Source organism: Capricornis sumatraensis, chromosome 3, assembly GCF_032405125.1.
Source record: "Capricornis sumatraensis isolate serow.1 chromosome 3, serow.2, whole genome shotgun sequence".
In the NCBI taxonomy this organism is placed as follows: Eukaryota; Metazoa; Chordata; class Mammalia; order Artiodactyla; family Bovidae; genus Capricornis; species Capricornis sumatraensis.
This window is the reverse complement of record NC_091071.1, coordinates 117,638,414-117,658,829: the sequence shown is the minus strand read 5'-3', so window position 1 is coordinate 117,658,829 and position 20,416 is coordinate 117,638,414. Positions and strand designations below refer to the sequence as shown.

The 20,416-nt window shown below is 40.4% G+C and overlaps 1 protein-coding gene across 8 annotated transcripts in view; it reads left to right on the top strand.

Annotated features, from left to right (window-relative positions):
* CLASP1 (cytoplasmic linker associated protein 1) overlaps positions 1-20,416 on the top strand; it is a 237,209-nt gene that overhangs the window by 79,305 nt on the left and 137,488 nt on the right. For all 8 annotated transcript variants that reach the window (XM_068968563.1, XM_068968560.1, XM_068968561.1 and 5 more), the window contains exon 7: positions 7,006-7,073. In XM_068968563.1, the coding sequence (XP_068824664.1) occupies positions 7,006-7,073 (68 nt within the window). The remainder of the gene's footprint in view (positions 1-7,005; positions 7,074-20,416) is intronic.

Genomic DNA, 20,416 nt, shown 5'->3' with positions numbered 1-20,416 from the left:
GTTTGTTCTGGGAATTTCAGTTTACATTCTTAAATTATAGCAGTCTAATTTGAATTATTATTATTAATTTTAGAATTAAAAACTTTACTCCTACATAGCTCTGTTTTCTTCTCCTCTGTTGCTGTTCTTTTTATGCATATTACATCTTTGTACGTTATAAGCTATCCAGCATATAGTTTTCTAATTACTGCTTTGTGTAAGTGTCCTTTTAAGTCATGTAGGACCAGAGGACAGTTAACAATTAAAAAAAATTTGTTCTGTATTTTATATTTACCTATGGTTTGTATTTGTTATCATTTAGTTGCTAAGTTGTGTCTGACTCTTTTGTGACCCTATGGACTGTAGCCTGGCAGGCCTCTTCGTCCTTGGGATTTCCCAGATAAGAATACTGAAATATTGGTTGTCATTTTTTACCCTGGGGAATCTTCCCGACCCAGGGATTGAACCCAAGTCTCCTGCATTGGCAGGCAGATACTTTACCACTGAGCCACCAGGGAAGCCCGTGTTTTATATTTACCTTTGTAGTATTAGTCACCTCTTGTTATCTGTTGGGGATTGGTTCCAGGACCCACTGTGGATGTCAGAAGTCCATTGATGTGTGAGTCTGTTATATAATTGGGGTAGTATTTGTGTATAACGTATTTGTATACTTTAAATCGTCTCTAGATTACTTATAACAATACCTAATACAATGTAAATTCTATGTAAATAGTAGCTGGCATGTGGAAAATTCAAGTTTTCGTTTTCAGTTCAGTTTAGTCGCTCAGTTGTGTCTGACTCTTTGCGACCCCATGGACCACAGCATGCCAGGCCCCCCGTCCATCACCAACTCCTAGAGTTTACCCAAACTCATGTCCATCGAGTCAGTGATGCCATCCAACCATCTCATCCTCTGGTGTCCCCTTCTCTTCCTGCCCTCAATCTTTCCCAGCATCAGGGTGTCGTTTTGGAACTGTCTAAAACTTAAAAAAAATCTTTCTGATCCACCATTGGTTGACTCCCTGGATGTAGAACCCATAGATATGGGAAGGCTGACTGAACTTTTACTGGTGTTCTTTATGTCTTCATGTGAATCTGGGCTATTGTATTCTTTCATTTAAAGTTGAAGGAGTCTGTTGTTTTATTTTTTGCTTATTGAGAAATGTCTGAAATTCTCCTTCATATTCTCCTACTACCCAGGTCTGCACTTTATTATATTGGTAGTATGGCTTCATGTAAAGACTGAAATACCTTTGGTCCAGAGAGACTTCTCTGCTTCATTTTTTGAAGGGTAATTTTCTTGGGTATAGAATTCTTGGTTGAGATTTTTAGTTTTAGGATTTATATTCCCACAACTGTCTGATTTCCATTGTTTTATATGAAAAATCAGTTGTTAGTCTTGTTCGGGAGCCTATGTATTGTGACAGATGGCTTCTTAATTGTTGTTTTCAAAGTATTCTCATGGTCTTTTTTAAAAAAATCATTCAGTTTTTGTTGTGCTGGGTCTTCACTGCTGCACTTGGGCTTTCTCTAGTTGCAGTAAGTGGGGGCTGCTCTTTGGTGTGGTGCATGAACTCCCCATTGCAGTGGCTTCTCTTGTTGCAGAGCCCAGGCTCTGGGTGCACAGGCTTTAGTAGTTGTAGTACAAGGGATCAGTAGTTGTGGGCCGCAGGCTTCATTGCTCTGCAGGATGTGGAATCTTCCCAGAGCAGATATTGAACCTGTAGCCCCTGCTTTGGCAGTTGGATTGTCATCCACTGTGCCACCAGGGAAGTCCTTCTCTTGGTCCTTTCTTTTCAGCACTTCGCTTTTCATGTGTCTGGGTTAGAATCTCTTTAAGTTTATCCTGTTGCAAGCTTGTTGAACTTCTGAATTTGGAACATTTTTGGTCATTATTTCTTCACATATTCTTTTTGTCCTTTTTCCTTTCCCCTCTCCTTCTGGGATTCCCATTGAGTGTATGTGGGTATAAGAAGAAGATAATCTCTTAGGCTCTGTTTATTATTACCTTTTCCTGTTCATTTTTCTTCTGTTTTTCAGACATGATAGTGTCAATTGACTCATCTTCAAGTTTGCTGCTGCTTTGTTCTCTGAGATCACTCAAGTCATTGTTGAGCCTCTAGTGAATTTTTAATTTCAGTTGTCTGTGAATTTTGAGAATTTCCATGATTCTTTCTTGGGTTTTCTATCTCTACATTGATATTCTCTGTTTGGTGAGACCTTGGTTCTTATATTTTCCTAACTATATTAGTAGTGGTTGATTTCAAATATTCATCTAGTTAGTCCTTTAAGGTTAGTTTCTGTGACTGATTTTTTCCCCCTGTGTATGGGCCATATTTACTTGTTTCTTTATGTGTCTCCTAAGTTTTTTGTTGAAACTGAACACAAGATTATGCATTGTGACAATTTTGAAAATCACATTCTTCACCTCTCCTCAGGCTTGCTGTTGTTGGTACTTACCGTTTTTGTTGCTCACTGCTTACTTAGTGACTTCATAATTCTATAAGGTCTGTATATTTGGTTGTGTGTGGCTACTGTTGTCTTCTCTGCTTGACTGGGTTAGTGTTTAGCTGATGATTAGAAGTTTCCCTTTCATTGCCTTTGCTGAAGGCTCTCTGTGTTGGAGCATACTTTCATACTTTGAGATCCAAAGTAGCTATTCAGTGTTATGGCAAGCAGTTTATACTTTTCTGCCTTTAGCTCTCTTTACTGCTGCTTGTGCAGAGTCTTAAGGTCAACCAGAGGTGAGGCATTAGTGCCGTAATCCTTCTTGGGCATACACACAGCCTTGCCCATGTATGTGATCTTGTACATTCCCAGGAATTTGTCAGAGCTTCTCAGAGTTTCCTGAGAACATCTCCTCTTCCAGTTTTTCCTTGTAAGTTTTTTTGACAGTTTCCTTACCTGGAATGTTATTGCCATCTCAGGCATCTGCCATGTTAAACAGTTGTGAATTCTTTTTGACTGTGGCCTCAGGAAGAAAGATCTCTCACTGAGCATGCTCTGAGTGAGGCCAGGTAAAGACAAGCCCTGTGAATGGGGGTTTAGGAATATGCCAGACAGATCATCAGAAAATGACAGTTCTCTGGGAATGGGGATTTTTAAGGGTCTCCGGACTTGTTCAGGCTTCCCTGGTGGTTCAGATGGTAAAGCGTCTGCCTACAATGTGGGAGACCCGGGTTCGATCCCTGGGTTGGGAAGATCCTCTGGAGAAGGAAATGGCAACCTACTCTTGCCTGGAAAATCCCATGGATGGAGGAGCCTGGTAGGCTACAGTCTGTGGGGTTGCAAAGAGTCGGACACGACTGAGCGACTTCACTTCACTTCAGACTTGTTCAACTCAGAATTTCTGGTGGTTGTGAGTCTGCTGGTTTTCAAACTGCCATGATTGTGAGGCTGTTCGTTTGCAGCCTGTGTTGAAAATGAAAATAGGGCCCTTCCAAAGCAATGGAAAGCTTGCTGTTCTTACCAAGATTCAGCCTTTTTTGCTTGAAAAATGCTTTGATTGGTACAAGCCTTTGTTTAATTTCCAGAGTTTTGGAAAACTTGATTTTGTCCGATTTTGCTGATGTTTTCTTTGCTTCCTTGAGGGACCAAATTTTCAAAGGTTCTGAGGGTACCTTTTTGAAAGGATCCTCCCCTGTTTGCTTTTATGGCTATAATATTTTCTCATTTATTTGGAGATGTAAATAATGTATTAAAAAAAACTGTTCATAGTCTCCCCTCTAAATTGAGGGGCTTCCCTGGTGGCTCAGACGGTAAAGCGTCTGCCTACAATGCAGGAGACCTGGGTTCAATCTGTGGGTTGGGAAGATCCTCTGGAAAAGGAAATGGCAACCCACTCCAGTACTCTTGCCTGGAAAATCCCATGGGCAGAGGAGCCTGGTAGGCTACAGTCTGTGGGGTCACAAAGAGTCGGACATGACTGAGTGACTTCACTTTCACTTTCCTGATAGCTCAAGTTGGTAAAGAAACTGCCTGCAATGCAGGAGACCCTGGTTCAATTCCTGGGTTGGGAAGATCCTCTGGAGAAGGGATAGGCTACCCACTCCAGTGTTCTTGGGCTTCCCTGGTGGCTCAGCTGGTAAAGAATCTGCCAGCAATGTGGAAGACCTGGGTTTGATCCCTGGGATGGGAAGATCCCCTGGAAGAGGAAATTGCTACCCACTCCAGTATTCTGGCCTGGAGAATTCCATGGACTGTATAGTCTCTTCTCTAAATTGAAGTTTTGGGGTATCTGTGTGTTCAGTTTATTCTCTTTTTCATATTAGAAGTTTTGCTGATGTATCATAATCCTTGGTTACCTGCTCATATTTAAGAGTAACAGACTGAAAAGCCAGTTATAAGCTGAATGTATAGGTAGAGTTTGTTTACCATGAGATTGCTAGTATTTGCTTTTAGGACATTATTTTAAAATTATAAGCTATTCTAAGACGGAATAATTTGATCACACTTTTGCAGTAAAATAAACACCAATTGGATTGAGTTGAATATAAAATTTAAATTCAGAAAAACCAGGGTAAAAATGGTATTGGATTATTTGTCAAACTAGTGAAGAAATTTATTTTATATTTCCGATCCAAAGATTTAAAAAGTGCAAAAAATTGATGGCTTCAGCAGGTAATCATTAGCTATGTATTCAGTGTCTCTGAACATATAAAAGTCACCTGTTAGACTTGTGCAGATTGATAGGTTCCAAAAGAGGCATTTTGTATAGCTGTGCTCAGAGCATGTAGACAAAAGCCATTCTTAAGGGAGGTTTATTGGTGTTGAACTGTCGTGAAGGCAGATTACTGCTCCCTGGAGGCGACCGTCTTGACAGGAGCCATGGTCCAGGCATTACTGAGCAGTGAACAAGGCAGCTGTTGAGACAGGAACGTGAGAGCAGGGGGGAGGCGTGCCTGGCTGCCTGAAGTAGCTCTGAATTAAGGTGCAGGTGCCAACAGTGGTAATCATTTAGCATTTTCAGGCCTGGTTGTTGGGCCTGCTGGTTATGGGTAATGTGGCCACAGTGAGTAGACATCACCTGAGGTCTGCATAGAGTTTGCAGATGCTTCTACAGTTGGAGAAGGAAATGGCAACCCTCTCCAGTGTTCTTGCCTGGAGAATCCCAGGGATGGGGGAGCCTGGTGGGCTGCCATCTCTGGGGTGGCACAGAGTCGGACACGACTGCAGTGACTTAGCAGTAGCAGGACCTTATGACTGTAGTCACTGATGCCATTATTCCTATTCCTATTCCACAGTTGCCATGGATAATGGTGAATACCCTCCTAGGAATGGAAGAAATCCTCACCCCCTCCCAGTGATTTTAGGGAAAACCAGCTGGAGATCTCCTTTGTCCCTGCTGGGCAGACTTGCAGGCTTGCTCACATCAGAGAGTATAGTTGTGACTCAACAAAGTGGTAACTTGGTCAGGGCAGGCCCCGGCAACCTGTATAGGGATATTATTTATGGGCTTGTTAAGCCATTGGGAGTCTTTGTAATTAGAAAAGGGAAGGTGATGGACATCATAAGAACTTGATTCTAAGACATCTTGCCAGATTTTCAGTGAAACCTGGAGTATAAAGTGAGTGGTAGTGTTACTCATCTGGTCCAGGGATGACAAATAGATCTTTAATTCAGTGCCCATTGTGATTCATTGGTGATAGCTGTCTGGAGCAGTTCTGAGGAGGATTCTGAGGGTACATCTGGGCTTACCTGGAGAGATGGATTGAACAGATCACTGTCTGTCATGAGATGGGAAGCAGGAGAGGCAGTGCATCAGGCTGGCTCACCTCCTTCATTTTACCTGTTTACTGCTGATATCTTGGGTCCTCTGTATCTTAGAATGTCACAGGGTAAGTAGACTAGAAGGAAGTAGAGGTAAATAGGCGCTCTAGACGGTAGGGACTTGCCAGTCACAGCACCCAGTTAGCTCAGTGCTGGCCCAGTGAATGAATGCACATGTAAGCTGACACTAGAGTGTGTGAACTACCTAGCTTTCCACCTTTAGGGTGGGGGGCAGCAGCAGATGCCAGCCCTCTTATGTGGTGACGTCGCCCTCTTGCATGATGATGCTTGGTGTGCACAGAATACCAAAGATGATACAGGTCTCATCCCTTCTCCCAAACGGCTTCCATCCAGATTGGAAAAGAAATCAAACCTGTTTGAAGTGATTAGAACTTGTGTGACAGCCTGGTTTGTAAGAAAGTGCTAACATTTCTAGTCTGATCCCTGAAACGGGTGACTCACGTTTGAATGCAAAAATGCATGACTTTGTGATCTCAGCCCTTATGCTTATTCCAATATATCTGTATCTTGCTCGGAAAAGCCTCTTTTTTTCTCCACTTTTCCTACAAGGTAGGATTCCAGTTCCTTGCATTTTTGGTGTCACTAGGATGGAATATTTGGACTAGTTAAGGAGTTTTGCTGCTTTCAAAATGTCAAAGTGATCCAATAATAGAAAATGTGTGTCATGTGGATTTTTAAGCTGAAGATTATCCAGTCACAACATTTACTTTTAGAGAAGTTGTAGCATTTTTTAAAAATAATCAGAAGTCACAGAAAAGGCTTTGTATTATAGTATCAATGCATTCTGAAAATCTATACTTCAAGTTATCAGCAGTATGTGCTTAGAAATAGGAGAAACAAATATTTTTCATGATGCATGCATTTTGTTTGGAGATGTCAGTCAGTTTAATATAATGTCTGAGAGCCTGGCCTCTGGTTCTTACTCTTGGGGCTGGCCAAGAGTAAGAACCGCCCTGACCAGCTGTGTCAGTTTAAGTAAGGGGGTCTAGATTTCTCCATCTGTAAAATGGGTATGATAATATATAATTTCTTATACAGCTGTTGCAAGAATTAAAGATCTTTCAGTTGGAGCCATTAGGTCAGTGCTTGGCTTAAAATAAGCATGGCTCATTTCTTGTTGGCATAGTTACTGTTGTTATTAGATGGGTCTCAATGAGTAAGACTCAACTTCACATTAGTATAAAATATAATTGTAAACAGTGATGGTTAATAGTTTTTGTTTTTTTTTTCATACAGGTTGAATGTAATTTTTACAAAATTTGATGAAGTCCAAAAATCTGGAAACATGATACAATCTGTGAATGGTGAGTAGAGAAAGCAACCATTCTACTTGTGCTTTTCCAGGTTTGCTTTTAGCCCAAGGAATGCTATATTCTGATTCTGAACGGCTGGATTTGATATTGTGCTAAAAGTTTCTAGATGTGAGCATTTAATCTCCATTTACCCACCTTCCCAGGCTGGAAACGATGATCTTGTCATTGACTTTCTTCCATAATCTACACTGAATCCATTAGCTAATCTTATTGGCTTATCTTAAAAATGCATCCAGAATCCCAAAGATTCCCAATGTAACCACTACTCTTCTTCTGGTTCAGGGCCTTGTGGCATTTTACCTGCACACTTGTGGCAGCTCCTAACCAAGATGCTTGGTTTTACTCTCTCCCAACACCCAAAGCCTGTTTTTCACTCAGCAGCTAGAGCGATCCTTTTAGAATGCAGTGCAAGTGATGTCAGTCCTTTGTTCATTCAGAATCCTCTGAAGGTTGCCCAGCTCAGGGGCTCACTGTGTGCTGCGGGCCCTGTGTGGTCTGGTGCAGCCCCCCATTCTGAGATCATCTTGTACTGCTCTCAAAAGTTCTCTTGGCTCCAGCCCATTGGCCTCCTTGCTAATCTGTAACATTTTACATTTGTCCTGCTTCAGGGCCTCTGTGCTTATGATTCCTTCCGCTTGAGGCACTTGTCCCTGGCTGTCATTTAGAGCTGCCTTCTTATTCCATCCAGGTCTCAGCTGCAGGCTTCCTTCATTACACAGACGTCAAGAACAGCATACCCAGTGTTGTGAGGGAATGCACTCTGCACTCACCCTGCTTGATTTTCCTTCTTAATGTATACTACTACAAAAATATCTTTTTGTTTGTTCATGAGGGTAGAACCCTCTTCTTTATCTTTAGTGCCTTTTGGGAATCATTGAAAAGTCTATTGCCATCAGTAACTTTTCTAGTCTTGGATACCTCATTGTATCATAGCCATTTCACAATTGCTGGGGATCTTAGATCATAGCATAGTTTTTACATTTTGAGGTTGTTTAAAAAGTGTGAGTGATTTCTCCCAGAGTGACACGGTACCTAAAGGCAGAGTAGGAACAGAATCCAGGTCTTGTGACTCATACTCCAGCTTGCATACCCATTGTTGTCAGTAAGGAATTGTCTTTAAATAGCTTGTTTCTTATAAGACACTTTCATTAACCCTCTTACTTCTTTTTTGTATGTTTGTAAAAACATAGTATTCAAAAAAGATTATGATTTAGCTATCACCAACAAAGTTATTTTTCTTTTCTAATTAATTTTCCTGTAATTCTATAACTTATGTTTAACCATGGCATAATTTATATTTTGTGTGTGTCTGTGTAGTTTGTGTGGTTTTCTAGTTTAAAACTTGCTGGCACCAAGATAGAAAGTACTGGGCAAGGAGGTAGGAGGGGTGGCAGAAACTGAGTTTGTGCTTCCTGACTTTATTGTATGTGAGACAGCATCTCATTATAATGCTGACACTGGGGACAAAGATCACATTCACATTGGAGGCCTGCCTGGAAAATTTTATATCTATCAAGTCAAGGTACTGCTCAGTTCAGTTCAGTTCAGTTCAGTCGCTCAGTCGTGTCTGACTCTTTGCGACCCCATGAATCGCAGCACGCCAGGCCTCCCTGTCCATCACCATCTCCCAGAGTTCACTCAGACTCACATCCATCGAGTCCGTGATGCCATCCAGCCATCTCATCCTGGGTCGTCCCCTTCTCCTCCTGCCCCCAATCTCTCCCAGCATCAGAGTCCTTTTCAATTCTTTCTAACCCTATAGACTGTAGCTCCCCTAACCAGGCTTCTCTGTAGGAGATCTATACTTATACATACATATATTAATACACACACACACAAATATATACACACACTTTATGAGTATTTTTTCCTCCGTTTCATTGAGAAATAATCGACATACACTGTATAAGGACAATATAAGTTTAAGGCATACAACATGGTAGATTGATTCATGTATACTTCGAACATTCTATGATTTTTTCTTTTAATTTCTTTTTATTTATTTTTGGCTTCACTGCACATGGCATGTGGGATCTTAGTTCTCCCACCAGAGACTGAACCCATGCCTCTTGCATTGGAAGCATAGAGTCTTAACCCCTGGATTGCCAGGGAAGTCCCTATTCTATGAGTTTTAATGAACATGACAATATGAATCCTGTGGCTTTGGGTAATTCTCAGCAATGTTTTAATCTAATTGTCTCAGTAAGAATATTGCCTCCAGTTTCCTTATTTTTGTGGAATGTGGATGTGTGTGTATGTCCATGTATGTGTATGTATGTGGTATAGAGGTAGGGTTGAGGGTAAAACAGTTCTGTTATGCATCTATATTTAAAAAAGACAGTGTGTAAGAAGGCCTTAACTCAGAATTTATTAGAGACTTGTTCAGCTTTTTACTGTAGAGGCATACTTAGGAGATACTGTGGGTTTGGTTCCCGACCACTAAAACAGAGCAAATATTGCAATAAAATGGATCATGTGAAGTTTTTCATTTCCCTGCACTTATAAAGGTTATATTTACACCAAACTAGCTGTTTTTACTGTGTGATAGCATTATATCTGAAAAAAGGAAATGTATGTACTTTAATTAAAAAAATACTTTATTGCTAAAAAAGGATACTAACCATCACCTTGACTGTTCAGTGAGTCATAATCATTTTAAGATAGTAACTTTAATGATCAATGATGACAGATCACCATAACAAATAGTACTAGTAATGGAAAAGTGACACAGAGTCACGAGGTGAGCAAGTGCTGTTTGGGAAAGTAGCTTCAGTAGGTTTGCATGTTGCAAGTTTGTCGCAAACCCTTCAAGTGAAAAAAAAAAAAAGGAGGAAGGAAAGAGGGAAGGGAGGAAAAACCATTGCAGTGTCTGCAAAGTGCAGTAAAATGAGAGAGACCTGTTGATTCATATTCTTACGGTTTTGTTAGAGCCAGAATAGAATAATCTAGGCTGTATGTATAAAGGCTTTAGAATTCCTAGCCCAAATAATTTAAGTCTGTCTTCAGTAACTTTGGGAGATCAGTAAGATGTTTACTCACTGTCATCTACAAGCAGGAACAGTTTTGTCTCTTTCAGATGTGTATTCTTTTATTTTCTTGCCTAAGTGCACTGGCTGGAAGCTTAAAGTAAGAATGGTGAGAATGGAGCTCCTTGCCTGGTTCCCAGTCCTAGGTTTTTCATGACTAAGTTTGATGTTAACTGTAGGTTTTTGATAGTGCTCATTGATTCCTGTTTATCTGAGTTTTTATCACAGCTAGGTGTTAGAATTTTTTCCAAAATCATCAGCCTGTTTTGAATATTAAGATATAATTCATACCAAAAGAATTCACCTTTAAAAGTGGTTTTTCATGTATTCAGAAAATCTTATACTTATCACCACTATCTAATCCCAGAATATTGCCTTCAGCCCCAGGAAACCTTGTGCCCATTAGCACTAACTATTTCCCTTTCCTTCCAGTCCCTGACAGCCTACCTTCTGCAAAACAGCAGATTTTTCTGTTTTGGACATTTTGTATAAATGGAATCATATGGTGTATGGCTTCTTTCACTTAACATAATGTTTTCAGGGTTCGTCTGCCTGGTATATATATATATCGGTATTTCATTTCTTTTTATTTTTTCATTTCATTTCTTTTTATTTATTTCTATAATTATTCCACGTTTTGTTTATCCACTCATCAGTTGAAGGACATTTGGGTTGAGGTTTGAGTTTTTCAGCTGTGGTGTTTTCAAGATTGTTTTGTCTCTTCTGGGTTCCTTGCACTTCCATATGGATTGTAGGATTCTGATAGAGGGACTGTGTTGGACCTGTAGACCATTTTAAGGAATATTGTCATCTTAACAGCATTCAGCCTTCTAGTTTCAGTTTATTTAGGTCTTAAAGTTATTTCAGCAGTGTTTTATAGTTTTCAGTGTACAAGTCTTGCACTGATTTTGTTAAATTTATTCCTGGGTGTTTCATTCTATTCCTACGTATTTTGTTTTTTGGTGGTATTGTAAATGGGATTGTTTCTTCATTTTATTTTTGGATTGTTTAATGTCAGTATATAGAAATACAGTAGAATTTTATATTTGATCTTGTATTTGGCAGTCTTGTTCAACTTGTTTATTCTCTTGATTTTCCCCTTCAGTGGCTTCCTTAGGATTTTCTATTTACAAGATCATTTAATTTGTGAATAGAGATTGTTTTTTACTTTCTAATCTGGATGCCTTTTAGGGTTGTTGGGGTTTTTCCCCAAAAAATGCTTCTTTGGCTTCTGTTGAGCCTGATGATATTGTGAGTAACATTGCTTGATTTTTTTTTTTTTTAATGGTAAACTATTCTCTCATACTTGGAAATAAATCCCACTTGGTCATAGTGTATAATTCTTTGTGTACAGTTCGGTTTGTCATTACGTTGTTGAGGAATTTTGCATCTGACTTCATGAAAGAGGTTGGCCCACGCTTTTTCTCACTCTCCTCCCCCAACTTGTCTGGCCTATTTTGAGTGTCTTTCAGTCTTTCAGTAAAACCAGGCATACCTATATCACCATCTAGTTTTTCTCATTGCTTTGCCTCTCTCTTCGCCTGTACAGCACTTACCCTGAGTGGTTTGTGTCAAAAAAAACACAAAATTCAGCTGAGTAAATTTTAACAATCTAATTAGCTTTATTGAATGAGTCTTGAGATGGGCGGCATCCCATCTGGTGAGTGTGAAAGGGAAAGATTTTTGAAGGCAAGACAAGGAGGACAGAAACAGAATATTTCAGGCTAAAGTAATGCCCCTGTGGGGGATGGGATGGGGCTGTGTGGCAGTGACCTCATCCTCCTCTGGGGGCTGGAGGACGCCCCTGAGACAGATGAGTCATTGGTGCAGGCTGGGAAATTCCTGGCCCGCCACAGGACACTGCAGTCTAGGGGAGGTGGGCGCTCCACTCTGGTGGTGGGGCCCAGTGTAAGTGCCTGTGTTTTGGGCCTGTGGGTTTTTTTAACATCTGTATCCTGTGTCTCAGTCTCTTCACCTTGTAATCACTCCTTGACCCTCTAGTCTCGTGGTTCCGTCATGTCACTGACGCAGCCGCCGACACTGTCACCGGGTGACCTCTGTGCTGCTCGCCCCGCTGACGTTTCCCAGTCTGCACGCTACCGAGTCACTCACCTTGCCTCCGCTTGAAGCATCCTTCCTCCTTGGCTCCTCTGGCCTCGCCTTATTCTGATTTGTTACTGTTGTTGGGCTGTTCTTTCTAGATGTCCTTCCTTTGTTTAATGTCTGCCACTTAAATTCTGAAAGCTTAGTCCTAGGCCTGTTTCTTTCTCAGGCAGTGCTCTCCTTTGGGTGGTAATTATGTATGACTGGAACTACATTGCATTGGAGAAGGAAATGGCAACCCACTCAGAGTCGGACATGACTGAAGCGCCTTAGCAGCAGCAGCAGCACCTCATTGACTAGCCAGATAATGCGTCTCTTGCCCACACCTTAGTGTTACTAATCTTAGTGTTAGTGTTAGGAATCGATGTGAAGGAGCTGCCTGTCTGACATTTCTTCTTGTATTGGAGACGTCTATCTAAATCCAGATTCATATTCTTCCTCTTGTTCAAAGACAAAACCCCAAACACCTACATACAACCTTGTCCTTGATCTTTTCTGTCTGTCTTCCACTGTCTGTCCAAGCGTGTAAATCAGAACTTGCCTGTCGTCCCAAAGGCCTCATCTTCCTCCCTGCCTATGTGTGTCATCACTGGTTCGTGTGGGTGTTGACACTTCTCACCATCTCCAGCACTCTGATCCCATGTATCTAAAACCACCTGCTCGCTGTCCTTCTGCCTTCCTCCTGCCCGCCCCCATCCCCGAGTCTGTTCTGTTTGTTGTAGGACATTGCCAAAAGGAGAACCAACCTTTTTCTCTTGATGAAAACTATTTTGTAGTGGAAGAGACTGAGGCCAGAAGATCTACTGTTTCCTTCACCCATGACAGTATTAAAAAAACATTTAAATATTACCTGCACTGTCACTTTGATGTTTGTTTGTGAAGTATTCACTTTTCTGAAGTCTGAGCAGATCAGACCTGCACTTCTTGGAGGTTGACAGTTTGTAGCCGAACTCTATGGATGCACGGTGGGATGGGTGCTGCTGAGCAAGAGGTCTTCTGACCACCCTTCCCTTATCATTTCTTTGTTTGGAAAACATTAAGTGTACATTAACGTAGATAGATGAGAGTAATGGACCCCCATGTGGCCACCAGCCAACTTTACCAGTTGTCAGCGTATGGCTTGTCTTGTTTTATCTCCCATCTGTCAGAAATAATGGGCTGTGTGAAGAAGAGCTAGAATACATTATGCCATTCAAGTCAGATTCAAGATGCAAGCATAGCCCTTTATATTGAGTATATTTAGTAGAAACATTAAAATAGAAAGTAAGCATCAGTTCCAGATTCATGTTCATGTTCAGTCGCTCAGTCGTATCCGACTCTGCGACCCCATAAATCGCAGCACTCCAGGCCTCCCTGTCCATCACCAACTCCCGGAGTTCACTCAGACTCACGTCCATCGAGTCAGTGATGCCATCCAGCCATCTCATCCTGGGTTGTCCCCTTCTCCTCCTGCCCCCAATCCCTCCCAGCATCAGAATCTTTTCCAATGAGTCAACTCTTTGCATGAAGTGGCCAAAGTACTGGAGTTTCAGCTTTAGCATTCCCTCCAAAGAAATCCCAGGGCTGATCTCCTTCAGAATGGACTGGTTGGATCTCCTTGCAGTCCAAGGGACTCTCAAGAGTCTTCTCTAGCGTCACAGTTCAAACGCATCAATTCTTCGGTGCTCTGCCTTCTTCACAGTCCAACTCTCACATCCATACATGACACCTGGAAAAACCATAGCCTTGACTAGACGGACCTTAGTCGGCAAAGTAATGTCTCTGCTTTTGAATATACTATCTAGATTAGGTATATTCTTTTTAGGAATTGTGCAGGTATTAATCTCCTGAAAATATCCAGCCCATTGTTACCATCAGCTTCTAAGAACAGAGGAAAACAGTTACAGTTGGTTACTCTGTTTCAAGAGAAAGGAAAAGACATTAATAATGCCATGTTAGTTCTGTGGTGATGGTAGCTGGAGAGGGTGGGCTTCAGTCCCATAAAGGGGTTAGTTGAAGAGTCTTTCAGAACACTTCTGTGTTGCAGGCGGATTCTGCCTCCTGCCTTTCCTGCTTACTTTTTTCCTTTTTTAATCTTTTTACTATTTCAATTCATTGCTCTCAAGATAACCCAAATCCTTCCCAGTCTGCTGCAGCCACACTGTCTAGCCCTACAGCCTCATCTCAGTCTGGCCACCCCCTTGGGGCCACCTGTGGTTCCCTGTCTGTCCTCTTTATCCTTCCTCTTAAGATCCTGGTACAGGACTCTGCTGTCTCCTCTTAGTTCACCACTTCTCACTCTTTCCAGCTCAGCTATGTGACTGAGAGCACATTGCTTAATTCCTGGGAGCCATCTTGCCCTTCCGTTGTGCAGAGTAAGTGAGATCTGATGTCACATCTCCCAGTACAGTGCCTGGGAGGGGGTTGATGCTCAACGTGATAGGTTTCTCCTCTCTTGCTCCATTTCCTGGATATATTCATTTTTTCTTAATTATAAAGAATATTGTTTGAGAATAACTGTCATACTTCTGTTTCTTGTAGAGTATAGGGATTATTTGGGAGTTGTTGTTCAGTTGCTAAGTCGTGTCTGACTCTTTGCAACCCCATGGACTGCAGCACTCCAGGCTTCCCTGTCCTGAACCATCTCCTGGAGTTTGCTCAAACTCATGTCCTTTGAGCCGGTGATACCATCCAACCATCTCATCCTCTCTTGCCCCCTTCTCCTGCTCTTTCTTTCCCAGCATTGGGGTCATTTCCAATGAGTTAGCTGTTCACATCAGGTGGCCAAAATATTGGAGCTTCAGCTTTAGCATCAGTCCTTCCAATGAATATTCAGGATTGATTTCCTTTAGGATTGACTGGTTTGATCTTCCTTGCAGTCCAGGGGACTCTCAAGAGTCTTCTCCGTCACCCTAGTTCAAAAACATCAATTCTTTGGTGCTCAGCCTTCTTTATGATCCAACTCTCACATCTGTACATTACCACTGGAAAAACCATAGCTTTGTACATGTTTAAAATTTAATGCACATTTTCTTTAACAGTAATCGCCTTCTAAAAAATGGTATTTTTGTGGTATAATTCACATTCCATACAATCACTCAAAGTATTTAATTCAGTTGTATTTGATGTATGTACAGATACGTACAACCATCACCACAGTCAGTTTCAGAACATTTTTGTCGCTGCAAAGGAGAGACCTCCCTAACCTCCCCTCCATCCCCACATCCGGCAGTCGCTTATCTACTTTATAAATTTGTCTTTTTCGGACATTTCAGGTAGATGGAACCATACAGTAAGTGTTGATTTCTGTGTAGCTTATTTCACTTGCCAGAATGTGTTCAGAGCTTGTGCATGTTGTGGAGTGTATCAGTGCCTCTCTTCCTTTGCTTGGCTGGACCACATTTTGTTGATTGTGTTCAGCAGACATTTGGATGGTTTCTTCGTTTTTGGTATGGTGAATAGTTTACGAATTTTTGTTGAGCATATGCTTTCAATCCTTCTGAGTATATACCTAGAAGCAGAATTGCTGGATCCTGTGGCAGTTCTGTGTTCACAGAATTATTCCTCCTATTGAGGACCTGTCAAACTGTTTCCCATCACGGTTTCCCCATTTTATATTTGCACCAGCGATGTGTGAGTGTTCCATTTTCTCCACATCCTCTCCAGCAAAACAAAACATCCACTGTTTTCTTTCCTTTTTAAGAAATTAGTCACTGTAGTGGATGTGAAGTGGTGTCTCATTGTTTTGGTTTGCATTTCCCTCATGACTAATGATGTTGAGTGTATTTTCATGTACTTATTGGTTGTTTCTACAAATGATTTTATTTGGAAGAGCTCTATTCAAGTCCTTTGCCCGTTTCTAAATTGGCTTATTTGTGTTTCTATTGTTGAGCTGTAAGAGTGCTTTTCATGTACTAGATAATAAGACTCTCACTAGATATTGGATTTACAAATATTCTTTTTCCAGTTTTTGGTTGGCTTTCACTTTCTTGGCATCTAAGGTTTTAATTTGGATGAATTCTAATTTATCTGTTTTTTTGTTGTTGTTGCTTGTGAACAATAAAGCTCCTTTAAGTAAGAAATAAAAGCTCTGGATTTGAGCTAAGTTGAAAGGAACTATTAATGTAACAGCAATACACTTAGGGAAGAAATGGGTTTTGTCCTGGGTTGTAATTCTCTTGACATGTTCAAAATTATGTTTTAAGGTGTATAATTGATTATATAAATGCCAAAGACTTCGTTTTCCACAAGTATTAAACTTGTGATGAAAACAGCGGTGAAAAAGCATCTGAGCAGCAGTTGGGGGTGAGTGGCCTGGCTGTAATGGAATACTTCATCTTTGTGTGATTCTTTTTTGTTGCTAGGTTACCTGAAGGCCTTTGAGTTTTGAGTGGCAGGAATATGAGAGTTAAAAATATGTTGTTTTGTAGATGTTTCTTTTTTTTCCGTCTCCATGTAATTAGCAAACCCCTTGAAGCAAAAATTACAGTTTTTCCTTCTATGGGTTTCAAAAAGCAAATTATTTTCTATGTACATTTTAAAATCATGCAGATGTGCATATGCTCATGGGAGAATTGGATTTTCAGCATGAAAGAGCCAGTAATTATAGACTAGTCATTGTCCTTTATCTGCAGCCACTTAATGATCTTTAATTGGAGTTGATTGAAATGAGGCCCAAAGATGTTAATTTGGTTAAAAATGTGCATGCTTTTGAGTTTCTTGAGGAAAGCTAATATGTTTATGAGGAAAGAATGAAACTATCATGCTGGTTAAATCTGTGAAAATTCTATAATAAAACTGTAGCTAAAGAAAAGTACTTATTTGCTGACAAACTATAAACTAGATAATAATCATAAAATTATTGACCCTTACCCCTGAATGTATCTAGGGTATCACTTTGCTGTAAAATGCAGCCTGCCTTCTTTTGTTTTACTAAAATAATTTGTTATTTGAAAAATGTTAGATATCATTTCTAAGTTGTTGGAAATGAGAAATACAAGTGTGAAAGCAGATAGACTCAATGGTGAATTGTTAGGTAAGCTCTGAACTGTTGTCCAGTGTAGCTAGGATAAAGCATTAGTTTAAAGGTAAATTGATGGTCTTTTCTTTATTAAGAAGCTAAACCATTATTGTATAGTATTTTAAAACAGTGATTGTGAATAAGTAGATCAAGTGCTGATAATGGGCTCCCCCTGCTTGTTTATTAGACTCCGCATATTACAAGGCTTGGGATTCTGGTTCAGTGTCTTAGAAAAGTGTTTCCATAGTCACGGCTGTGGGGATGATATATCACAAGACTGGCAAGCTTGCTGTGCTGCCTAGGGAGACCACCCCCTAGAACAGCCTGGAAGAGACTGTTTCTGATGCCAGCTTCAGTAGCTCAAGCTGCAGGTGACAGCTTACTTTATCATCCTCCGTGTGGAAATAAGATAGCCTTTGTACTTTATTTTTCTTTGAAGTTTATGTTAAATTCTCTTTTTCCATGGGGTGGGGGTTGATCAAGTAGTTGGTTAAAATTTTTTCCATGCCAGTTTTAAAGAAGGTTATCTGACATGAGTAGCGTCAGATAGAGAAAGGCCCCTGCCTCTTAAACAAATCACTGTTCTTTATAGGGTAGGCTTTTATTTTGGAATAGGGCAGCCGCTGTCCTTGGTGCTTGGATCACACTGGAGAAGCCTGTGGGTGGAGAGTTTGCTGAGGCATCAGTGGCTGTGAGCAGGTGTAGCTTTTAGAGCAGTGAGTGTTTTCACTTGTGCCTCCATCACTGACAGTCATGACCACTGGGAAAGGTAGGCTGTTCTAATATATTCTGGAAAGTGTTTGTAATTAGTGCTATTTAACTCAGAAAAAAGATATTTAAGGTATTTTATCATTGCTTTGATAGCTAAAGATCATGGGTGAAACAGGCAAATAATTGTTATGACTGTTTGCATTGAGGCAGGGAAAAATTATGAAACGTGTGGCTCTGTTAATGTTAATGTTGACCCTCAAGGACTAGGAGAGAGGAATTGGGCATAGGAAGCTGAGATTAGCTGTGTTTTCATCAGCCTCTGGGTATTTATGTGCTTTTTAACTTTTTCCCCGTCTCTCGTATTCACAGTATAAACGGCTCATGAAAGTAAATTCTTTCGTGATTACAAGACATTTGTTAGTAAGTATAGACTGTCTTGAAACGAATCTACTGGTTGGAAATCTCTGTGGTTTCCCAACAGAGGGTAGAAAAAAGTACATATAAACAGAGTAGTGGAGGGGTTGCATCTGTCTTGAGAATCATTGTATAAAAATTTTTCCTTTTTAAAGATTTGCATTTTTTAAATGTAAAAATGGAACTGGAAAACTATGAAAGAGGCATTGTATATCACAGGTCTTAATTGATTAGCCTTCGGCCTTTCCACGGAGGTTTTGCCCAGGTTTTGGGAAGACTGAGAGGATGTGAAAGAGCTCCATGTGAACAAGGTTTGTGTTGGAAGAAGAATGCTGTGGCCGTGATGTGAGTCACCTGTATCCATATCTTGCTTTCCTGTAGGATGGGTTTCTTGGCAAGCTTTTAATTTGTTGTCTCAATGTTTCCAAACCCTTCAGCTGAGGCAGGTATTAAGCAGAGTAAATTGTGCACCGTAACAAGTGTTCTTTCGTCTCCCTGTGGGGAAGCTGGCGTGCCGGCAGCTCATGTGCGCTGTGTTCTTTTGCTGTGGACGGTGAAGGTGTGTGTCTGTCTTCTGAAACTTGGTTTGGTTGAGTTTGCTGATAATAGTCATACTGGAGTGCTGGATTACGCTTGTTAATTATATTTTAAAATTGAGAATTGAAAGCATATGCTGCTAGTGCTTATTTTTATTTCCCTCCTTATTGCAGTATTCTGTAATCAGGTTAAGTTGCTATAGGAAATCAATACCCGGGCAGGAGAGCTAAATAATTCATGTTCTGAAGTGACCTCTTTCAGAACCCGTCATTTGAGGATTTGGAAGTGTGTTACTTAGAAGTAGCATTTGTTTTATGTTGTATTTTAGATTTTTTTTAAACAACAGGGAAATATTATTATCTAGTTGATCATGTTATGTTCAAGACTATGGAGAAAACCTTATGGCTCTGAGTTTAAAATAAGGACTATTCTCTCATTTGACAATTCCTTTCAAATGACCTACCTCTATAGTCACTGTTATCTGAAATGCAGGCTTTAAAAGCACTGGTACCTTTTACCCTAGGGAGCTGCAGATGCAGTAGGAAACAACAGTTAAATGTTGTTTATTGTAGCAGGGCATATTCGAATCTTCCTCTGTCAGCCCATGTTCAATAAGGAGCCCACAACAGTCTGCAAAATATAATGCCAACCATTTTCTGCTATGGTGGTGTGTGTTTTAGTATTTTCAAAGCGTTTTTCCGAATGTCTTTTGTTTTTATTTTCAGATTTCCCCGGCAGCCCCATGAGGAGTAGGTGGGGGAACGGGAGGTTTGAGTTCTCTCTTTTTTATTTTTATTTTTTTTAATAGTTTTTTATTTTTTTAATTTTAAAATCTTTAATTCTTACATGCGTTCCCAAACATTGGTTTGAGTTCTCTAGATGGGCTGGCGGCCCTGGACTTGGCCATCTTATGCCTACTTCCTGCCAGCAACTGTCACCCAGCTGTTGTGATAAAATCCTGACTTTAGTTTATTTTTTTGATTCTGAAATTGTGCCATTTTTTAATATAGATGCCTTAGGGAATAATTAAAAACTGTAAGCATTCAAAGAGGTATTATTAAAATAGGCATTAGCCTGTTTAGACGAATAATGTTTTAGACACTTTGAAAATATGCCATCCTAATAAGTTGTTCGCTCAGTGATGGATGGGTAGGAGGTGAGTGGGGTGTTCTGGGATTGGAAATCATCGTACGAACATGGTGAGTTTGTTTTTGAAAGCAGTGTGGTATTCTTGGAGGGGAAGTGCAGGGGAAAATGGCAAGGGCCTTCTAGGCCATGCTAACAAGCTGAGTCTTTTGTTGCAGGCTATTCATGTCTCAGATTTCAACTTTAAAAAACTGGGCAGAGGCTGAGGCAGGGTGACCAACTTTAATGTTACCACATGTAACATAACAATAGCCAAACAGCTCCATTGTCTCTCTTATTTCAGAAAACAAGGGACACTAACACCAGTTACAAAAAAAGAAAATTAAAATGATGTAATTTAGAATAAATGCTGGCCTTTTAAGTGAAGTAAATTTACCTCTGAGAAATTTGCAAGTTTT